Genomic DNA, 23,316 nt, shown 5'->3' on the forward strand with positions numbered 1-23,316 from the left:
GTGGGCAGGGCTGGGTGGATGCAGGTCACCTCCCAGCCCTGGTCGTAGCCACAGCACTTGTAGCATTGCAGAGCAGGCATGTCTCATCTGGTATGAGAATGAACAGCAGAATTTGGGCTGGGGCTAGTGATGCCTTTTCCTGGTCTTAAAATCAAGAGTCAAACACGGTTAGAAGGGGAAAAGGGATTTTACCTTGGTATTTATTTCAAGGATCCTTAGGTGCACACGTCCAGGTCATATGCATCTAAATGCACCCCCCAAGTATATCCCCAAAGATCTGGTATAACATTATAGGTTTTACTAATTAGCATATCTATCAAAGATTCCCCAATGAGAGGCTCAAGTGAGCCCCCCTCCCCAAGGAACCTTCCCCTGGATGGTTCTATCTTGGTTTACAGAATGTGTTCTGGAGAGGACCTTGGGGTCTGGGGCACACTGATCCCTAGCTACGAAGCTTCTAAAATGTTTAGTCTCTCAGCCTGACAAACAAGTCCAAGAATGTAGGCAAAAAGCACTAAGAATACAGAAGTTGTAAAAAAGGTATAACAGGGGTATAAAAGAAAAGGCAAAAAATCTTCACGGCATCACTAGAACCTGCCTGAAAATGAGTGTCCTCAAATCCAGGGAGCTGGTGTGATCTTCCTTTTGTCCTTCAAAGCTGGTTTGAGGCTGGAGTGATAGGCTTCTGTAAGGTCAGGAACTGGTGAACACCCCAAGTGGCTGTTCCCAACTTCTGGGGAACTGAAGGAGAAATAAAGGAGTTTAAGGGCTGGTCAGATAAATGGGCCGAGGAAGAAATGGGATTAGGGGAAGAGAAACAGAAGAGACTTGCACAAAGGTTTTGAGAAAACACTGAGCTTCTGAGGAGAGCGCTACAGACAGCAAAAAATTGGAGAAGGAATAAGACACAGGGGAGTACTAAAAGATTTCTCCATTTGTTCCTTAGCTCAGCAAGGCATTTAAGGTTCTTTTTGACTTGAAGCCCAGAATAGTTACAATTATTTAAAGACCAACACTTTCTTTTCTAAGTACTTTGATGAGCTAGGCAGAAGACAGAGTTGCCAGGTATGTTTTATAAAAAGGATCTTACTGCTGTCAGTAAAGAACTTCTAAAAATAATGTTATACATATGTATATAAAACACATACACTTTGTGGACATTGTGGAACACTTAAAGATAAGGTTTGAAGGTAATTCCTTAGGCAGGGCAGGGCAGGGCAGCCTGTCAGGAGCCACAGCTCCACACCATGCTGGGTCTCTCTGCTCCAGCAATACAAACATGCAGCCCCAGCCTGGCCTGTGCCGTGGGTGCAGCCAGGGGGGATTAGTGAATCACTCCATCAAACACCAGGCAGGGCAGTACACACTGAGACATTCACCAAGAGAGAAGGAAAGTGTACTTCCGCCTACTTTCTATGTATATTTTTGCCATTTCCAAATATTTCCTTTGCTTTCAACCTCTACACGTCAAATGATAGTAAATTGCAAATGTACTAGCTCCAGCTGAGCACAACTGGGGGTGAAATAGCTTTTCTTTGAAGCTGGGGCTAGAGTCCACTTGAAAAGCTGTGGGGAGAGCTACAGACATTTGCAAATGAGAACTGAATTTCTGACCAGGTGATCCAAAGCATTGTGATTCATGAAACTTATTTTCAGAGGAGCTACATAATCCATTAAGAGAGCAGCCAGTGAAAGGGAGCACCCTCGTAGCGAAGACAGCAATCACTAGGTAAACAGCTTATTGAAAGAAGGTTGTTATCTTCCAAATCAGCAGAAAAAAAGCAAAGATTAGATCTTTATGAATATATCTTAACATTTAAAAAAATTATTCTAGCTTTTTATTTTCATTGTTTGGCAGATGATCCTGGATCTCAGCGCACATCTCATGTAGAGGAAAAAATACAGGATCAGGATCCAGGGCAAAATCCTTTTTCTTCTGAACCATCCCCAGGGGGAGATAGGGAGGATCATTCATCCCACCCTGGCTCCACCACGTGTTGTAACACCCTGGGAACACTTCCCATCTCCGTTATTGGCCTCTTGTATTGATGCTCCCTCAGCCTCTTCCCTGGAGCATATTTGGGAGTGCTGGTAGAAGAGGTGACAGCTCTGCGTGTACCAAGGAATTTTCTTTTGGCAAATCAAGGCTTTCTGAGTGGCAATGTGTGTCTGCTGGAACACAGTACAGATGCTGCCCCATAAATTTCAATATTGCACACATGCAAAATGCGTGTGTGTGTTTGCCTGCTGTGGGCAGGGACTGAGGCACAGGCAACCAACCCCAGCAGTGCTGTGTGAGGATAAGTAGTCAGATGCCTGATGGTTTCCTGTGTGAGCACATGTATGAAAACAGACATGAGAAATCTGCAGGGATCCTTATGAAATCAGTTATCTCTGGGCAATTTCAAAATAAAACATTCGCTGGGGATAAAAATGGAGAGCTTCAATTAGCTTTTTGTAGCATTGTATTTCTTTTTTCTTTATTCCCTGTGTGCCACGTGACCAGCTACCATTCCAACATTTTTCTTCATGTATGGGAACTGATGAAGTACTTCAGCACTTCAAGTGAAACTGTAGTATATGCTTTTTCTTCATAACGCCCCACTCATTTAAACAGTCGGTAGCTTCCAGCACTGCTTACATTTTAGAGTTATGGATGATATAAATCCAGCCTTGGTGAAACACTCAGCTACCTGCTGCTCAGATGGAAAGAGGCTGCAGTAAAATATTATTTCAGTGAAACCCACACTTGGTTAAGGTTGGAGAATGCATACTCTGTAATTATTTCATTTTTATTTTTGCATCAGGTTTTGTCATAGAAGAAATCAAGACTCTTAATGACTTTCACAGCAATGTGAAATTACCCATGGACATAGCAGACCTGCAGATTCTTATACTCTCAGAAGGATTTTGGCTGAGTTCTATACCTCTCAATAAGCATGGTTTCTGCTTCTGCCTTCAGACAAGCTACACTTTCAAATAGTGGTTTGGAAATCATAGTCATCCCAAGGGCAACCCAGGAACTGAATGGGGCCCACATAAAATTAAGAAGTTAGTGGCCCCATTCTAGATATTTAATCCAGAAAAAAACCCCATTCCCCTGCTTGATAAATAGTGCTAGACATTCTGAGTTGGGCAGAAAGAGAGACAGACACGTGAGGGTCCCCACTGGCAGTCAGACCCCGTGGGCAGCAGGAAAGGTGATGCTCAGTGCAGGTGGCAGAAGGTCACTTGGCCATGCTGCATGAAAAAAACTCTGTTAACTGCCCAGTGCAACTCAAGCTCGCTGATTGCAAGGCCAATATATAAAATATATGTCATTACTCTCCTCAGTTACCAAGACAGACCTTCTCAGAGTATATACTTTCCTTCCATCCAGCTCATTAAATATCAGTCTAAAAAGCAAAGTGCAAAAGAAACTGCCAGCTCACTACTGGAATAAAAGTTTAATAGAAGAGTGTCAGCTGAGTTTCACATACATGGTCAAATATGACTAATGAAAGATTGCAAGTATCTCCCTTCTTCCCTTGAAATATTCCAAATAGACTTGTCTTTCAGAGAGTGAAATCCATTAGATTAGCCCAGGCTTTAAACCACAAGAACCATAAGGAATAGACCACAGAGGAGAGACCAAAGACCAAAAAAACCCTTTAAAACATTCTTCCTTTAAAAAAAAGAAAAAAAAGAAAAAAAAGATGAAAAAACAAAATCAGTAGATACAGTTGCAGAATTTGGAATTTCACAAGGAAACCCATAATGGATACTCAAGAGCATTGCTTCCAGCTGCCTTAAGAGCCATGTAGAGAAGATAGAAAAAAAATACCTTTATTTTGCAGTAACAACAAAAGTTGAAGGATTTCCAGTATTGGATGATTATTGATTGGAAGAACTTTCTGCTGACTTTGTTTAAAAACTTATTAAAGCAGAGTTTGCCTCCGTGATCTTACACCTACAACTGTGCTTGGTTACCAGAGGGGTTGAGATTTTAGGAACTGGTCACTGATTTGTACCACTGAAGTTCATGGTTGTCACAACTCTGTTCTAGGCAGACGATGACCTACATATGAGCAACGGAAAGAAAAAAGGATGGCTGAATAATACAGAAATGATACAAACACAAGAGTACATGTTTAGGCTGTGACACACATTCTGCTTGGGAAACACAAAGGAAGACAAGCAATTAGCTGTAAGGCTCATGGATTTTCTTCTTTTCTACATGTTTTCCTCAATTTTTTTCCCCTCAACTCCTTTATTGTCTGAGCATTCCTCAGTGTCCTACTGGAGTTATCAGGAAAACTTACTGATCTTCCTGCTAACAGTTTTTACATGACAGCTTAATATTCCCTCTGGACATTTATAGAATAATTCATGAATAACAAAAGTCAGAATTGAGAAAGGGCTTTTGGATCATCCTCTCCATCCCTCTCTGCCATAAACACTGCAGTCAAAAAAGCAACAAAAAAAGCTGACATTCTTGCAGCGTAAAACATGATTGAAAGAGAAAATCAAGATGCTCTAAAATATAAACCCTGGAAGTAACTATGGGTAAACTACCTGATGGACTCCCTCATTTCTTTGCCATTTTTTGTTCCACTTTTGTTGCTGCTTTTGTAGTGATCAAAAGCCACTTCTTGCTGACAATGATCATTCTCATACAATATCATAGTTTACTCTTACGTTTGCCTCTGACATTCAGTCTGCATTGCAGCATGCTGTCATTTACAACTGTGGCCCAAGAGCACAACTGAGATTTCCAGTTCTCTTGTCCGTACTGCCCAGGCAGTGACAGATACACTGCAAGGTAGGCACCAGAGAACTGATGAATAGTTATTGGTAATTCAAACGGGATAGCAGTTCTGGTAACAATTTTCATTTTAACCTATTGTCTTCAAGCCCTACAAAGGCTAACACTGCCTTCAAACAGAAGCACTGTTTGAATTGTTCCTCTTCCCTGTGATTATAACCAATTTTGTTGGTAGAGAATTTGCCTTATGCTACTTCTTTAAAGCTATTCCTATTATATAAACCTTTATTGTTTAGCACATCTCTCCTTTCCCTGTAGCTGCAATGCTGATATGCAAATACTGCTCTCATTTATTACTGTTAGTTTGCACCCCCTTCTTCATCTCTCAAAGGAAGTTTATTAATTGAGCTCTAAGGTCCTGGTCACACCAGACCTTGTAAGAAATAGGATCTATGTGAAAATTTAAGATTCTTCTGGTCTTTGGTAGAGATTGCCTACTGACCCTGCTGAAAGACTCATCTGTGACTTGCTGCCAAAGGATTAGTTTTCTGCTAGCACAGGTTCCATCTATTAGCAAAGACAGGATGTCTTGACTGTCCTGTCTGTGCTTTAGATAACGTTTGCAGGAGCTGGTGTTCTTGGCTAATGGACCTTGGCTAATGGGATTTTGTTTCACACAAAGGCTTTTCTGTGTTTTCCCTTTGCATCAGTCAATTACAGTCTGGCACTTGTTTTCATCAGCTGAGTTCATCTATTTCTTAGCTTCCTGGGTAGCTTAGTAGATCCAAGTGGGATGAACGGCAGAGGAGGGATTTCCCTGGCTAGAGCTTTCTGTCATATGTCTGCTGTGAACTGAGCCCTGGGCTGCCACTTCGCCTGTGAGGCAAAGGGTCCCAGCAGCCCAGGCTGCACCCAACACTGGAGCTTGCACAGCCAGATTGAAGACGAAGAGCCACACACAAAGGCTGGACAACCTTGGCTTTCAACCACAGAAGTCCAGAGCACCAGTACTAGCAAATTAAGCATCGTCGGAGAAGCACAGCTCAAAGGCAATTCTGTCCTTAAGCGCGTGTTGCCATTTCCTCTCTGTGGGACTCTGCTGTGATCCAGAGCCAATGCAGCATTTGTCTCCCCAAATTCTTCAGTTTCTGCAGAATCTGGAAGCACTGAGGGTCACTGAACTTCTATTGGTCCACTAAATCTGGGGGAGGAGGGATAAGATCCCGCGGGTTCAGCCGAGCCACAAGGCAAACATCGTAACTGTCGTGCATGAGGACATTGGTGGCCACCACGTTCCACTGGTTCTCCCACGTATCCAGCTCAAGGATCTCTTTGGTGATAACTTCATGACGAGCTGAAAAACAGAGGCAACAACAGCAGGGATCAGGGGGCAAGTCAAACAGGATCAGAGAGGTTTGGGCAGTTGTTATTATGACCTTTCTGAAAGAGGGCAATAAAAAGGTAATTTCTGTGGTGCTAACACTGTGCAAAGAGCACGAGCTACCAACATACAGCAAATGAAATAGTGCAGATGGAAGTCTCCACAGTGCATTCAGTCCTCACGCTCTGGGTTCCAGGGACAAAAGCATCAAGTATTCCATCTTGGTACAAGTATGCAGGTGGCATTTTATCCTGCAATCAGTTGTCAGATGCTCATCTTTTAGAGACAGAGTATTGCCTCTTGTTCACAAGCATGCCTGCATGCAGTGGGTTCTTTTCTTTGCCCTGACCAAGATGCAGTTCTCAGGCTGCTGAAGGCACTCAAGTACTATGGCTTTTCTTGGGTGCACAGTCTGGACATCCTGGCTTCTTCTAGTTGCCTCCTGCACATGGCACATGTGTACCCCTCCTCCACATGCCTCTGACAACCATTGTTGAGGCATAACAAAACTGAGTTGGCCCCTCACAAATAAAGACAGAAAAAACCCTCCAGGGCTCTAAATGCACTTTAGATGCTCTGAAATGCTGAGGAATTGGTCATGGATGAGCAGGTTAGAAGAATGCCATTAAATCACAGCCAATCTCCAGACAAGAAACTTTTTACAGGGACAAACTAAAAATGAAAGAATCGCCATGAAGCAGAGAACCAGCAGTGCTATATTAAACAAGACCACAAACCCTTTCTTTGCTAACAACAGTCCTGAACTCTGCAACAGTTATTACTCAAAGCCAAGTTCTTTCCTAAAAATAAAACCATCTTTCATTTCTGCTCAATTTTCATCTTAAAGTTGCTTTCTCACAGTAAGTAACCTTAGCCTAAACTTTCTTTACTTTGAGCTGAGGACATGCACGTGCTTTGCTGTCAGATGAGCCTCAGGACAGATGTATTAAAAGCAGGGTCTCAGACTTCCAAGAGCAGACAGGTACCAGGATAAGAACCATCATATCAAGAAACATTGAATACTCAAAGCTGTTTGACTGAGTCTTAAGAAACTGGTGACAGGATAAAATTTACAGGCTCCAGACTGAGATTCCCATTCAGCTATCCCTTTTGGGAAGTTTTTTTAAACAAACAAACCACCAGCAACAGCCCTTTCTCACATCTATCAGTTGCACCTCATGGTTTGGGCACTGCCCTTATGTGTAACTGACATTGATTGAAGAAGGGCAAAAGCATGAAAAGCAGAAGAGCATCCAGAGACACAGATTGCTTCTCATGTTGGAAACAGACCACGTATTTCTCCAGGGGACAGCAACCCTGGGGGTTTAGTACCCTGAAGACTCCCTGTCATCGTTTAGATTCCATGCAAAATTGGTATTGATGTTACAATAATGTTGTGTGGTGGGATTTAAAATACCCCTAAGGCTCCTTTGCAAGGAGGAGCTTTGGGATGCGGGGAGGTCAGATGGAAACAAGACTTCTTCTCCCAGGACTGCTTTCCTTGCTGAGTAGATACAGGACAGTTCTGTATTCTGCAGGTCCTGAACATGCACAAGATTTGTGGATGTTGCACAAGTTTTGTGGACATTTCTGCACATTTTTGTCGTGCTTATCTAAGGAACCCACTCACCAACCACTCACCATCTCTGTCCTTTTTCATCTGATAAAGGAGGGCAGCACAGCATTTCTACCCCAGCATCCAGAGCCCATTCTCATTTTTCCCTCCTGTTGTGTTACACATAAATGTGATATAATTTTTTTTTGGTCCAAAGCCAGACCTCTGGGACTCTCATAGATCTCCACAAGCTTACTCTCCAGGAGCTTTGAGTAAGATTTCAGGATATAGTCTCTGCTGAATAGTCTTTGTTCCATTCCTTTCTGTGAAACAAGTTATGATGGTTTGCCTATTGAACCTGGATTTTATGGGAGAATAACAACACAATAACAACCCATTCAAGATAAAGACAGCAAACTGCTAAAAAAGCCATTTACATGTGAAGAGAGAAGACATGACTGATAAACAGCAAACAATGTGTGCCAGTACCAGCAAACTCCTGTATGACCCTGCAAGAGTGAAGAGCTTTTTCCTGAGGCAAATACAGAGACACAAACAGACCAAAGCTGTGACACAGGAGGCTCCTGTCTCTGTATTTTTTTATTAGATCATCTCTTTTATGCAATAAATTTTTATGCCTGGATTTTCTTTGGCATGGATGATGACAAAAATGAGACAATCAGAGGAAAAATAATCAAATGCTGGAACCAAGACATTCTGAGAGTGATTGCAACACTTCAGAAAAAGAAATTCATAATTAAATCATCAAAGGCAGATTCAGCAACCCTTCCTTACAAGCCTTGCTGTGTTTTTTCCTGACCCTGGTGACTCCCAACCTTTGGGGTCCCTTGTTTCCCTTTTCTGTGGGATATTCTAACTGGTTTTGTTCCACTCTAGAAATTCTGCTTTCCAGCACATGGAGTGTTAGTTAACTCTTAACCCTTGGGAGATAAAAAGAGTATGTTTTTTAAATAAGGGAAGCAATCATTTCTCTAATCTTATCTTGTTTAAAGGAAAGGAAACAGCACCCTTTAGATGAGAAAGTTCATGTGAGGCGAAGCACTGCTCAAAATAGTCATACTTCAGAAAAAACATTACACCTTTTCTATTTAAAAGAAATGAATTGAAAAACTTCAGTTCTCAAGCCTTATTTTTTTAATTTACTTTTTTCTCTTAATTTTTCTTGGTAAGAACGACAGAAAAGGTGGTGCTTTTCAAAGAGAAGAGCACCTTTGATTCCAGGCTGTAATGCTGGATTTGGGCTTTAATCCAAATAAACTGCTTGAAGGTGCAAATAATACCCGATTCTACCTCACTGATTTGCCTTATTTAATTGCAACTTACTTTTTTTAAGGCTATATCTTAGCAGCCAATTTTGCTTACAAGAGAACCGTGTGACACCTACAAGAAGAAATTGGCTGTATTACAGAGGCTACCTTCTTAAAAAGCCACCCCACACAACTCTCTGTCCTCATAGCATTATTCTGCCTCACCAGACAACCACCTTACCTAATGAAAGGATTTAATTCATTTTATTTCTACAAAATGAGGCAGTGTTTTTCTGCACATTCTTGTTTAACCATGAGAAGTTTTAAGAAACTTTCTTACACTGTGTTTTTCTGCACAGGATTTAAACCACTTTATATTAGAATTATTCCGATTGTACAAATCTAACCCTGATGCAGATCCTTTTCTAGCAGTAAAACAGTGATTTATTCATACTCAGGAAAGAAAGAGGCTAAACCAGCATAGGGATCATTAATCCCAGCATAACTTTATCCCCAGCAGAAACTGTGGTATGTTGAAAAGAGGCAGAACTCTTTTGGTACAGTTATGCCTTTTTGATGTACAAGTGCAGACTGAGGGCTAACACTGAGCCTACAAATCCATCTCTTCCCAGTGACAAGACTCAAGTTATACCTGAAAATGTTTAATTTGTAAGTGTTAAAACTGTATTTTATATATGCAAATACAGTAGTCAAAGCAAAATAAATCTAATCTTTAAATTATCTTTTGTGTTCTGGTCTGCAAACAAAACACTTTCCCACAATTATTTTTTCTTTTGAATGTGCAGAAAAAAAGAAAAAATATATTGATTTTCTGTAAGGGATTGCCTGTACTCCGTATACACAATCATGTTTTTTCTTGGAAAGGTTTATCATTCACTCCACAAATATGGCCAGACTTCATTTTATGCCATAAGTTTTCTCATGCCATTTGAATCAGGATTGAACATAAATCAGGATGAACGATTCTTGGAAAGACCCCCAGTATGACTGCAGGCAACATAAATATTTGATCTGCTTTTTCATCTGTTTTCTTTTCTGGTTTTTTTTTGGTTTGTTTTTTTTTTTTTTTTTCCACATTCCATTTCTGATTTGGAGGCTGGGAAGAAAGGAACAACTTTCCATATGACAATAATATTTATTATCACTTTTGGGGTTTTTTTTGACCTTTCTTTCTCATTTGTAACTGAAAATTCAGGTACAATTATTAGGTTTTGAGTTGGGAGGGCTAAAGGGAGGCAGATGTAGAAGAATTAAGCAATATGCTTAGGAGGTAGAAAATCCATAGTTCATCCAGGACTATTAACCATGCAGCTATTATGTTTTTCAGCCAAGATAAATAAATTCACTCTGCTGTAGCCTGCTCAGTGTCCAGAGGATTAAACTAAAAAAAAAAAAAACCAATTCATTCTGTATTTCCATTCACTGGAGTTAAATCTATGGCAGGTTTGCTGAAATGGGGTTGGTATTTCATTGTTTCTTCCAGAAGCCCATTGACATCAGCTGGGATGTTTGCTCCAGCCTAGGAATGAGGAGGCAGAGTTGTGGAGACAGTGAGAGCATGTGCCAAGTCAGAAGTCATGATGCCTCTGCATCAGTGCAGGGCAAAGATATCCAAAGGATTTTGGGACAAGCTCACCTGCCTTCTAGCAGTGACAGAGCTACACTGACACACTGTTAGATGGCCAGCAGCACCTCAGCAACTTTATCCAGACCAGGGCCACCTTGTGTGCTGGGGGAAGTCTCAGTGTCACATCTGTCCTTGAGCTCTGTGCCCTGAGACATCTTCACACAGGCCACCTGCCTGAGCTCCTCCTGATGTTGGTTCTCAGGTTGACACAACATCTTTTCCTTCCCAGTCTGAAGGTTCCTAATAAGCTCTGTGTTCTTTTGCCATAAATCAATTTATATTAAAAAATTAAAAGATACCAAACCTGTGGCAGTTAAACTGCTGCCTGCTCTGCTCTTGCCCTGGAAAAAAACACTTAAACATCACAAGGTGCTTGCTGATTCAACAGTCCTTGAAATATTTACTCAGCTGTTTCTTTCACTTCTTTCCCCAGTTCTTGACACGAAACAGCCACCCAGAGCTGCCTTGGAGCAGTTCAGCCTCCACTGCTGGTTTTTACCTATTTTTTCATGCCATTATCTGTACCAGAGAATGATTTCAAACATATGGGACTAGCCTCTGCTACTTATCTTCCTTGCCACTAATAGCTGCTTTCATAATTACATGAGGCAGAGTTAGGTGACCTGGGAATTCATGTTTGTGTTGCAATGGGATAGAAGTGCATTTAGATCATTACCACCAGATGTCCTGGCTCCTCATTTGCAGTAGGAAAAATATTAAGTTCATCAAGTCTGTGGCCTTCAATCCCATTTGTGTGTGTGAGCTGCCCCCTAACTCCACCAGCCTCTCTGGCGTGACACAGCCAGCAGCTTGTGGGGTCAGGGACATCCATCATCTGTGCCTATGGGCAGAAGCAGGCAGAGAATACACAGGAGAGGGAACTTTGCTTGGCTGTTTAACATGCTGGCCAGCCTTCATGATGTGAAGTACCAAGGCAGTGTATCCCACCAGACACAGCCAAAGCTGGGAGGAAGGTTGGGGCTTGAATTTACCACTGTGGCAGCTTACTGTTTTCAGAGCACCTGCATGGAGTAAGGTAAGATACTCATTCTCATAGACAGGTCCTCTCTCCTCCTGATGTGCTGTTTAATTCTTCAGGACCATGGTTCCATGATCCCCATTCCCTTATAAATCAATGTATACTAAATCTAAAAAAAAAATGTAGAAGAATGGGCTAGTTTACAGAAGGGAACTTCTAATTCAGTTGCTTTAACTGTTAGCCTTGGGCTTGATCCAGCTACTTAAGCTTTTAACATCTTTCCAGATTTTGCCTGTTTTTCATGGCCAAGGCCTGCTTCAGGCACAATGTTACAAGCAGGTGATAGCAGGATCACAGGTTCCAGAGGCAGCAGGCTCAGTGCTCTCCAAGTCAATGCAATGTGAACACATAGAGTAAAAACTGCAAATCAGAGTGAGAACTACTGGGCTCAGCCCATCCTGAAATACTGTTTCTAAATGCCTTACAATAGGTTCATACATTATTTATAGAGGATATAAAACATGTTTAGACTGTATGCATGACAGGCAGTTATGAACACAATAGAAGATGTCATACATGGCTACAAGCCACATTTCTAAACGACCTATTGACCTCTTCAGCAATTAATTAAAATGCATTAAAATATCTATTAATCATTCATTAACTCTTTATAAACAATAAATGAGCCTTAGTAAGAAGCAGGCCTGACTTGCTAATACCATGCTTCCAGAGAGTGAGTAGGTCAAATTTAGATGTGAAATGAGCAGGTGCTGTTGCCCAGCAATTCCCCTGACCTGATTTGGCCTCGTTTATAGCAGCACATTCCCAGCTAATGAGCAGGGTAGAGGGGCAGCCCTCCCTGGGCAGGCAGCATTTGCAGAGGTCTCTCCCAGTGCCAGCAGCTCATGCTGGTGCTGAGGGAGAATTTGGTGAAAGGTCAAGCAGCATTTTTTGGGGTGGACACAGCTCGAGGGCTGCAGAGCCATGGCAGTGCCTGCAGCCCTGAGCAGAGTCCTGTGTTGAGCAAAATGCAGAGGCCCTGAACCCCTTCCATTGGTGGGAATATTTATTCAAATGGCAGCAACTGTGGGCAGGAAAACTTTAATTATTCATCTGTGCCCAGTAAATTTTAACAGAGGGAAACAAACAGTGCTGCAGATAAGCAGCCCGGGGTTTGAACCTCTGCTTTATTTAGCTGGGAACATGGGAAGGTGCTGGAGAAACAGGTTTTGTTCCAATCTCTCAACCCCCAAGCTTCACAAGTGCAGTATTTACTGTGCCAGACTCCTTAATATGTCTATATTTAATTCCAGTAATGTTCCATAACCACTATAATAAAAAACAAGCACTAGAATGATTCTCCATCTAAATCACGTAATGGAGGAGACTAAGGGGAACAACTTTTATGGGAGATTAGTCAAAATAAATAACTATTAAGCCAGTCCACTGTTAGGAGCGGGCAGTGTGGAGATAAAAACTCATTATCTCAGCCGGAATACAGTAATTACTGCACAGTTCTGCACTGCTGCAAGCAGAGCTGCTTCTATTCCAATGCAAGAATTGCAGTTTATGTAAATGAGGAAGAATAGACTAGAAAATTAAACCATGATAAGTTTTTGTTCTTGTTTTTTTTTTAACAATCAAAATTAACACAGGTAATAGGACCCTGTATCACTGTCACCTATCCTGGGTAACAGTTGCAAAAACAAAGTAATTTATATTCTGGAATGTTCAGTTCATAGATACTTCTTCCCTTTTCCCTTCCTCTGGCTGTAACACTATTTAAGCAAAAAATTAATTTCTACTTGACATCAGTAAGTAAATAACAAAACTGGATTAAGCAGCTCTAGTCCCACACGAGGCTAAACACATTACAGAAATTTTCAACATACATGGTAGGGAAGCAGTATATTCACCTCCTCTGCTCTAAGCTGCATAGGAGGGAGATGGCAAAACTGCCAGTTCAAAGAAAGACAGTCCACATCAAGCCCCATTATTTGATGAAATTATAAGACCTTTTAGGGGATACGTGCTGCTAAGAGCAGATTGGTTAAATATTTCATAATTTGCATTGAGGTGGTGGTACCTGTACTTTGCACATCAGTTGATGTCACATGGGTGACAGTATCACAGCAAAGATGGCATTTTAATTAATAGCATAAAATCATTGGAAAATCCCTCTAGGATCACCAAGTCCAACCATTAACCCAGCACTGCCGAGCTACCACTAAATCCATGTTCCTCAGTGCCCCAACTACGTGGCTTTTAAGCACTTCCAGGAATGGTGATTCCACCACTGACCTAGACCACCTGTTCCAGTGTTTGACAATGCTTTTGGTGAAGAAATTTTCCTTAATATCCAATCTAAACCTTCCCAGGTCCAACATAAGGCTGTTTCCTCTTGTCCTGTTACTTGTTACCTGGGAGAAGAGCCCAACCCTCACCTGGCTACAATCTCCTTTCAGGTGTTGTAGAACCATAAGGTCCCCCCTGAGCCTCCTTTTCTCCAGGCTAAACACCCCCAGCTACTCCCAAGGAGACTTGTGCTCCAGCCCCTTCCCCAGCTCTGTTGCCCTTCTCTGGACACACTCCAGCACCTCAGTGTCTTTTGTGTAGTGAGGGGCCCAAAACTGAACCCAGGATTTGAGGTGTGGCATCATCAGTGCCCAGTACGGGGGGACAGTCAGGCCCTGGTCCTCCTGATACAGCCAGGATGCTTCGAGTTTAAAAAAAAAATCAACTCTGGATTTCAATTTCTTAGTTCAAATCTATGAAACAGGAAGCTGGACCAACATCTGTAGCCTGAAACTAAACCAACAATCTCCAGCCCCCAGACACAGGCTACAAGGGACAGTGACAGCAGATGACATGGTCCCAGCAAACAGGCACATACCCTTGCTTTCATTACTTTCACCAGAAAACATGTTTATAATGCTCAGAAGCAGTCAAAAAGAAAGGAAACCTGATCTGGCAGGCATTTTAAAAGGGTGTAATCCTGCATACCTGAAGAACTACTTCCCCCCGTCATCAGGGAGCCACACTAATGAGGCTGGTTCTGCTGGGCACAGGCTGATGTCAGTAGCTGTCAGCCTGTGCAAGTGACAGGCTTTAGTTCAATGCAAAGGAAATAAAACATGTCAACAAGAATACTGTACAGTCAGGCTGCAAAGGCTGGCTTAAAATCTGCAGTTGCAGCAGGAGATGTGGCAGTATTTTAGCAGAAATCTGGCTGGCTGTTGCACACTGAGCCCTGCTGAGTATTCATACTAGGGGTAATGTTTTCACTCCGTGCAGAACTCTAAACTAATGGAAAAAACCCATTTAAAATATGTCTGATTATCTTGAGGAATGCTAAAACAGTGTTGGAAAATGACAGCATTCACGACACAAGGCTGCATGAGCTGGAGCTAAGACAAGCAGATTAATGCCTGCCTAAAATTATAGTTTTAGTAGAAAATGAGCTAATTTGTATAAACTACTGGCCAACAGATGAAGTTTTGCAAGTCTTGCTAAGGAGGAAACAGATTCAAAACAAGAAGTGGGTTTTTTGGGTACTTAGGACTGTAGGAACATGCAGCATTCATCAGCTGGTGATGCAATACAGAGGTCTCTCAGGTGTTTGCACCATCAAACCATAGACACCAACTTCCTGATGTGTTTGCCCTAGGTAAGCCAAGTTAGAGTCCCTTACATCCTGATTAAAACATGAAGCTTTATGAGACAGGAGAGCTCCTCAGGGTTCTGAATTGCTTTCTGCTCTTTCAGAGCAGATATAAAGCACCAGGCATCTGAATCTCCCTCTGAAGTGTCTGAGGTTTTCCATCTGCTGCAGGGAGCCTGGGGTTACCGAGGTCTTAGTGTAGGCACTGCAGAGAAGTGTCTAAGATTCAGCTGAATTAATCCCCTTTCCTCTTCTGTGGCCACACTTTGAACAAACTTCTAACATCAACAGGGGAAGCCTTACAAGCTTTACCAACCTACCTCAACACTGAAAAATATTCCTTGCGGTTCAGAGGAAGCTTGAACACACTTTGGAGTTCACTCATCTTTTAGAAGGGCTCCTATTGCTACTGTTAGCTGGCCAAGCTGACTTCCCTCTGGAGTAGCTGCAGTTTTTATTCCTCTGCTCCTGGGGATGAAGATAGGGCTGCAGCACTTGTTCTGCCTTCAGGCAGACAAGGACTTGTGACAGGCAATACATGTGGAATGGGAAACCTGGCATCACAAAGCTTCAATTGTCATATGGGACTCAGAAAAGATGGTAGCTGAGCAGTACTCATCCTTTCATCCAAATTTAGGGCCCTTTAAGCAGTTAACAGCTGCTTTTCAGCTTTGGCTGCAGCATCTCTGGGCTCTAATGATCCATTTAGGTCTGTAGGCGCGCAGGAAGGCATATAGAGCATGACGCGTACCAGTAAAAAAAATAACATGCAACAATGTCTTTACTAGGTCAACTTCCTGCTGGATCAAGAGTGGGTTTAAGCAAATGCAAAGGCAAAAAGCAAAAGTGAAGGCTGAAGAATTTGGGACAGATCTGTACTATAGACAGGGTTAGTTTCAGTCTCATAGGCTAAGACTTTGCATTGCAGCAATGATTTTGGCTTCTTTTCTTTTTTTTTTCTCTGCTGTGCTTATTCTTGAATGTTCACAGCAGCCCTTTGGCGTTTCAGCAGGCAGAAAACCCAAAGACTACAGCTGTGCTTCCAGCTTGTTCCAAGAACTCCACTTGGCTGAAACTAAATTACAATGTTTTGTAAAATTGGAATATCCTCTTTCAGTCACATCCCTCACAAAAACCAAAGTGACATGCCAAGAAGCCCAAAAGACTAAAACCAAACAAACACATTCTAAAATAACCCTATCTGCTACCAAAGCAGCAGCAGCAGCACATGCTGTTCTGTACCTTGAAGCCGCTGAGCAGCTGTAATTGTGAAAGTGCAGAGTCAAGTCGCCCTCTCCAAGCTCGCATGTGACAGTAATAACCCTCTCTCACTCCACCCTTCATCCCCAAAGAGTACATCAGGCAAGAGCCCTTTCCAGCCTGAAGAGAGTGTGTGGCCAGGGAGAGAAGCCAGCTAGGTGACCTCTTCAGGTTCAGCTTATGGCCTCCACCCATCCTTGTCTTGATGAAGGTAGCTAGAAGCTGTTCTTGTTGTGACCGTTTAGAAAGCCCTTTTCCTGTAGTAACTTGAAAGACAGATTAAGAAGCCTGACTTTAAGGCACAGGTTCCTCTCAACTCCCAAAATATGTGGTTACATTTGGTTTGACAGTGACACTCTTATTTTGGCTCCCTCGTTAATAGACACCATAGCAATGTCTAACAACACAACCACACAGTACTTCTCTACTGGTATACAGAATGCATACGTAGGGGGTCAGGATTCAGGTTGCACAGGTAACTGCAAAACTGGCATTTTCTAACTTTGATTTCTTGTTTTCCAATCTAAATAACACTATTAGTGCAGAGGAGTTCTATACATAATTATATAGATTGCAATGGTAGAGGGAGGAATCAGGACCCCATTGAGCTGGCATTATACAAATATACAAAAGATGGCCTTTTTGAAATCCACAGGAGGACTTTCAACCTCTCCCAGAACAACCACTCTTTATACATGACTCAGTGACAGAATGTGGTGGTATTATCCAGAAGGGTTTTTTATGGCTCTGAAGCTACCCTAGTCAGAAAATCTCAATCTGTTAGTCATCTTGAACAAAATTGCTTCATTTGTCAGTGCTAATGATCACAGAGTCATCAAATTGTTTTGGATGGAAAAGACCTTTAAGATCATCCAGTCCAACCATTAACCCAGCACTGCCAAGCCCACTTCTAAACCGTGTACCCAAGTTCCACATCCACACATCTTTTGCATCCCTCCAGGGATGGTGACTCAACAACTTCCCAAGATTAGCCTTTTGAAATTTTTACCCACTAACTTTAGGCTTTTATAATATTGCTGAGAAAGAGACAACTAGGATGGCACAGGTTTGCTATGGAAACACAGTGATTTGTCATAAGCATAATTGGTCTGACATCACAGAACTTCCATCAGAGACAACATGAGAGCTTTCCTGCTAGAGAGCTGCCAAACAATTGTTTTCAAGAAGCAGCTTCCTCAAGCAGTAGCAAGTGAAGGTAGAAGGCAAGTTGTGAACTAGCTGATGAAAATCATCATTCTAAAATAACAGCAGCTTTAAGTTTAGACACTGTTATACAAGTAAAAGTGTAATGAGAAGGACATATCTCCCAGTGATAATATGTGACCATTCCTGGTCAACAGTGAGGCTGACATGACATTTATTAGCAGCAGGTTACTGCTGTTGCTATCTGTGCTATTGCTTTCTCCTAGAAAGGAATTTGGGATAGCAGCTGTAGCAGAATCATTTTAAGTGTATTTGTTTTGCAATCCCATGCATTTATAATGAAAAAAATATAGGTTATATACACTGGAGATCTAGACAGAGCTAAGCAAAATTGGAAGGAAGAAGACTTAAAAGAAGAAAGGTGTCCATGGGGCTAGGATTATTTGAAATCACCAGATCTGGAACTTTAGTCTCTTTGTATCTCAGTTCCCTACCCGGGGTACTCATTAAGTACACAAGCTTTTCAACACTGATTGCGAAAAGCATGTAAGTAAATAGGCAGAGTGAGATAACATGGCTAAGGACTGATGGACAGGGCCTTATTCTTCAACAAATATGCCCAAGTTCTCTTATGTCCATAAAACACTAAGCTACTGATTTCTGTAACTCTAAATGTAAATCCAGAATAATTCTGCTGAGGTTTTAGATTTGGACAGGTTTAGCACAGATCAGAAAAATCCTTAAAGTTTCATGTTTTGTTAAGGAAAAAAAAGCAAAGGTCAAACAGAAAACGATTCATATTGACATTAGGAGCTGGCAGTCCAAAGAGCAGAATCAGGTCTGTGTTTCCAGGGAATGCCAGTGCCACCTGACAGGGTTGATCACTCATCGGGTCAGTCGGTGTCCAGTGATTTTAACTAACAGGGAATTTTAATAACAGGGATTTTAAATAACAGGGAATGTCGGACTCATTTTAGTACCTGCTCCATGAAATCCTCCACAGAGGTAGAGCTTCCCTTCCACAGAGCCTGCGCTGGTAGAGTTTGTTCGTAAGGAGAGGAGGGGAGAAGGCATAGGGGGTCCATCCCTCCAAAAGTCTCCATCAGGGTTATAAATCTCCACTGCATCAAGACATTTCCGTGTCTGTCCTCTGTCATAACCAAGGCACCCAATTCCTCCTGCAAAAGATACGTAGGTCAAATGTAGCAGTCTCATGCTCTGCTGAAAAATACATTGCTGGCTGCTTTTTCTGTTTGCATCTTCTCATCTCCCACTCTTTCCTCTTTGCAGCTTCAGAAGTTTGTGAGAGAACACAAAACAGAAGCTACAGGACGTTATCCACAGACACCAAAGCAAGATCCTTTCTGAAGTCTCGTATCAAAGGAAGGACAAGCAGAATGTCTTCAAAACACAAAGGTATTTTGTTTTGTTTTCTTCCCATATAGTAGAAATTGTCGTAATTATTTGTTCTATTTGCTGGACAAATTGCAGTGGATCAAAACCTATTTTTCAAATACCGTTGGTGGATTTGACCCTCACACATGTTAACCAACAATCATTTGCATTTGTTGGTTAGTTTTCTACAATAAAAGAAAAAAATTACACCTATCTCTTAAGGCAAATGAACTTCCAGGAACAAACTCATGCAACACATGGGAGTGCCAGCTGAGTGATTAGCAACAAGCCCTACTGTTGAATGGTTAATTAGGGTGCTTGAAGTCAGTGTGCAGGATTGAAGCAGATCTGCTGGGACAGGCTGCAGATACACCTGGGATCCCCATGCACACTGGAAACACTGTACCCTGAGGGTGCTGTGCAAACATTGCCTTTCCAAATCCCTTCCAGTGATCAAATCCACGTTTTGAATGCACAGCCTTTGGTTCTCGGGAATTAATATGCTGACGTCCCCGCGCAGGTTTTCCATCTGCCAATGGACACAATACCCTGTAATGAGCACTGATGGCGTTCTTTTGTGCATGTGTGTGTTTGTGACCACTTTTAAACATAAAATGACTGCAGTAGGCAAGCCATTTCCACATGAGGGCTGGCATTCCAGATACACGTGTAGGGCTGCTCAATTGTGTGAATCCAAAATGCGTTGTAAGCATGTAATTAAGCCCTTGCATATGCAAAGGGAAAGGACTGCAAGTGCAACCTGTGCTGGTTCAGCTGCTTTTAAAATATATTGCCCCTAGTGCTGTTAAGCTGGTCTGTCAGAGAAATGAGCCCCTAGTGCTCCAAGTTCTACTTGCATATGATTTTTCATCTACCTCTTAAAATGGACAGTGTTATTTTTTAAGTCTTTTGTGCATTCTCCAAAAGTGTTTGCAAGAGGCAGCTACCTATAAATGGGGACCACAATGCTCCAGGTTTGCTAGCACTGTATTCCTGATCTGTATTTTAGAGCCAGGCAAAGATAAAATCAGTTAAACCTCCATCAGAGCAGAAAATTTAGAATAAAATTCAGTTTTCATTATCATCAGATGAAATTAACAGCATTTTATTTCGTTCAATATTTGAATTTGAAAACCTTCACTGAGTTTGGTTTTCAGCTCCCTTTCCAGCACAGCAAATCTTGACTTGCCTCAATAGGACCACCAGCAAGGTCCTTGCAGTTTGTACTAGATACCCCTTAGTGTGTGCTTACACCAGGCTGGCATCCAAATGTGTTCAGTATTACCTTAACACCCTCAACTAAAGCAGAATTTGCTCTAATGGGCTCCTCCTCTGAGGCTTGATTCACCTAAGATAGCTGGGGTAGGGATTAACTGTGGTCATGGAATTTTGCTAATCATTTCCATGCCAAAAAGGGAAGCATCACCCTGCTGAGCCCTTCTCATGATGGAGTCTCACTGAGCTATTCCTTGGGGTATTTCAGAATTCAGACATTTACTTATTGTATTGTTCTTTATGCCAGAAGCATTATCCTCTCCTATGCAGTCTTTTCCACTACTCCTTAATGCCTCATTAAAGAGGTGCCACTCTTAGGACAGGACAATATACCCCTAAATTTATCAAGAAAGGCTTTAAGAGCTAATAACATTTTTTAACTGATCAGGCTATTTAATTAATTGCTTATCCCATAGGGTTTCTTATTGTACAGCTTCCATTGGCAGATTCACAGAGTACAGCATGCAAGACAATTTGCCACCAGTTTATGTACAGTCCACAGACTGCAGTGCAACGCAGAGAGGGATTCTCAAGGCAGTTTTAACTGGGAATCAATAATATTAAAACTCCCCACTGACTAAACTGATCCTTTCAAAATACAGCTTTGTGGTGCGAAAGACAGATGGCTGCTGGTTATCAAGCTAGATATTCTTAAATTAGCCCAGGTGTTACTGAAGAACATGCACTCACCCAAAAGAAAAGTCTTCATCTGAAAAATGAAAAAGGTCCTTGTTCAATCAGAGGAATAAATGGTACCAGTTAGGGAATGCATGCAGCGTGTCAGAAACCAATAACTTTGCTGATTGCCTTATTATTTCAAGCAGGGAAGGGGAGGTGAACAAAATGGCCCTGAACTTTTCTAGAAGCGTAATAGTTGTTTATTTCTTACTGTGTTTTTATTGTAATTTTCTAAATAGAGTAACTGTGGGGCAAGGTAACTTCAGAAAGAACACAGATAATCAGGTACAAAACTGACACAGCAGTCAGTGACTTTTTGCAGAAAAACCTCACAACCATTACCTGTTAGTGAAGACATTCAGTTGCCAGTCCAGGGGATCCACCACCAAACATTTTTCCTGTATAGTTATTAGAAATGTAGCTTTTCTATTGGTGCATCTTTTCAAAAATGTCAGAGCTACTACATGTTTTCAAGCATTTATGAAACCTTCATGGGGTGGTTTAAGCAACTTATATTTAACCTCCTTTAATCCTGTCTTTATCAGAGACAGTCCTGAAGGTACAAAATATCTCTATTTTATTTAAGCCCTGCACAGATATTCCAGCTAAATCCAATTTCATATTCAATTTACAAGAACAAAAATAAGTTCTCAACAAATAGACAGGAAAAAGGAAAAAATCAGAGGGGAGTAAAACTTAATTTTCAAGCTTAGAAAAAGAGCATTCTGGAAAACAAGAAATCACGAACTGCAACCTCCTCTCCTAAAGCAATGCTAACACTGAAATGTAACAAACAAAGGAACTGAGGATATCAGACTCTCTGAGCACTGCTTTGCAGTGTTCCCAGATGCAGTAGTTGAGAGTAGTTACTCCTGTGAGAAAATGTATTTCTTCCTCTATGGAAATGGATGTCTCCAGACTCTTTCCAAAGAACCGAATAAAAAAATCAGCAACAACAACAAAGTCTCAAATTTAAATGAATTCACATCTACAACCAAGTGAAGGAATCTCACATTAACCAGGCTATTCATCATCCACAGTGTATATACCAGGCAAAACTTCAAATTGGCAGGAAAAAACCCCTTGCTGTGTCAGACAACTCTGGCCTCTGTCTGCTCCATCACTCAAAAATCCAGATCATCCTGTCCCACTGGCTTCTTCATTCAGATTTATGAAACCATTAGGAATGCAAGTGGAGACGTAGGGGACTAAAGTTAAGACCATGAAGATTGTCTTTAGCTCAGGTTCTCTGGATAGAGCAGCAGAAGAACTGAGCTCATGTTCTGCTCCTACAGGAGCCCCTGCATAAAGTGGAGGAGACTTTTAGGGAGCTAAGGCAGGATGCAGAAAAGAGGGCATAGGGGTTTATGTAATTTGAGGGATATTCTTGTGCCAAGTGATCCATCAGCAGCGTGTGGTGTGCTTGTGATTGTGCCCTAAGCCACCCAGAACTATAGATGGGGTCAGTAAAACACACCTGCTGCAGTCACAGCCTCCTGGGAGTCCCAGCAGGTGTGCCAAGGGCAGCAATGCCTATTTCCATGCCCATGGTGTGGGGAGGGTCCCTCATTAAGCCACACCCATGAAGAGCAGGTAAATTCAACCCCACCCAGTTCAATTCTCTGCCCAAAGCCCAATTATGTGTCCTTTGTGCAGGGAAGATGGATTTCTCACTGGGAGATTTGAACACTTCTGTCATTATCACATTGATCACACCAGAGGATTTAGTCCCAGAACTCAGTCTTCCCTTCCCTTACGAACACATCCTTTCAACACTTTAGGCTTTTTACAATATGCACTTTCCCTAGGAGGTATTTCAGATGCCTCTGAAGGACTAAAAAATTCCAATGAAGCCACCTTTGTGTTCCCCAGCCCATTAATGCTTGAGAGCTTTCCATGTCACACTTGGATGAGTCTGCAATCAAACATATTTTCAAGGGGACTCTATAAGCAGTGGTTCTAATGGACTTTAAATTTAACATGAAGCTCCATTAGTAAAATAAATATATAAATAAAATACATGATCTTTATTAAGAAGTCAGGATAAAGAAGACAAGCCTTTGATGCAAGAAGGCAGGGCAGGCGATGTGATTAGCACATCTTCAGCATTTCAGTGAGGCACGGTTCTGTGCCATGCTCTGCCCACACACTGCTCGTAGCTGGCTGAAAGCAAGGCACCCACCTTGGGCTGGGGTCAGCTGCCTCTCCCTTACCCCGTGCTCATTTGAGAAGAGCAAATGTAATTTAGAGCCACATCAGCCCTAATAACAGCACAGCCTTCCAGCACTTGGAATGTGTAAGTGACGGC

General features: G+C 41.9%; 2 protein-coding genes and 1 long non-coding RNA gene across 5 annotated transcripts in view; 2 read left to right on the forward strand and 1 right to left on the reverse strand.

Annotated features, from left to right (window-relative positions):
* LOC108446281 overlaps positions 1-2,450 on the forward strand; it is an 8,564-nt gene extending 6,114 nt beyond the window's left edge. Inside the window, exon 3 of the long non-coding RNA XR_001861431.1 lies at positions 1,859-2,450. This is a non-coding gene — a long non-coding RNA (uncharacterized LOC108446281). The remainder of the gene's footprint in view (positions 1-1,858) is intronic.
* Positions 2,451-2,771: 321 nt separating this feature from the next.
* The window catches only part of KBTBD12 (kelch repeat and BTB domain containing 12), a 33,159-nt gene continuing 12,614 nt past the window's right edge, over positions 2,772-23,316 (reverse strand). The window contains exons 4-5 of the mRNA XM_008632232.2: positions 18,641-18,838; positions 2,772-6,098 (exon numbers count right to left, since the gene is read on the reverse strand). Coding sequence (XP_008630454.1) covers positions 5,929-6,098; positions 18,641-18,838 — 368 coding nt within the window. The 3' untranslated portion in view covers positions 2,772-5,928. The remainder of the gene's footprint in view (positions 6,099-18,640; positions 18,839-23,316) is intronic.
* The window catches only part of MGLL (monoglyceride lipase), a 102,840-nt gene continuing 98,274 nt past the window's right edge, over positions 18,751-23,316 (forward strand). For 2 of the 3 annotated variants that reach the window (XM_008632234.2, XM_017732513.1), the window contains exon 1: positions 18,951-19,076. In XM_008632234.2, the coding sequence (XP_008630456.2) occupies positions 19,058-19,076 (19 nt within the window). In that variant the 5' untranslated portion in view covers positions 18,951-19,057. Of the gene's footprint in view, positions 18,852-18,950; positions 19,077-23,316 lie in introns of those variants that run through there. The other variant, XM_017732514.1, reaches the window with a different exon arrangement.

Source organism: Corvus brachyrhynchos, unplaced genomic scaffold (genome assembly GCF_000691975.1).
Source record: "Corvus brachyrhynchos isolate BGI_N302 unplaced genomic scaffold, ASM69197v1 scaffold4, whole genome shotgun sequence".
NCBI classification, from domain to species: domain Eukaryota; kingdom Metazoa; phylum Chordata; class Aves; order Passeriformes; family Corvidae; genus Corvus; species Corvus brachyrhynchos.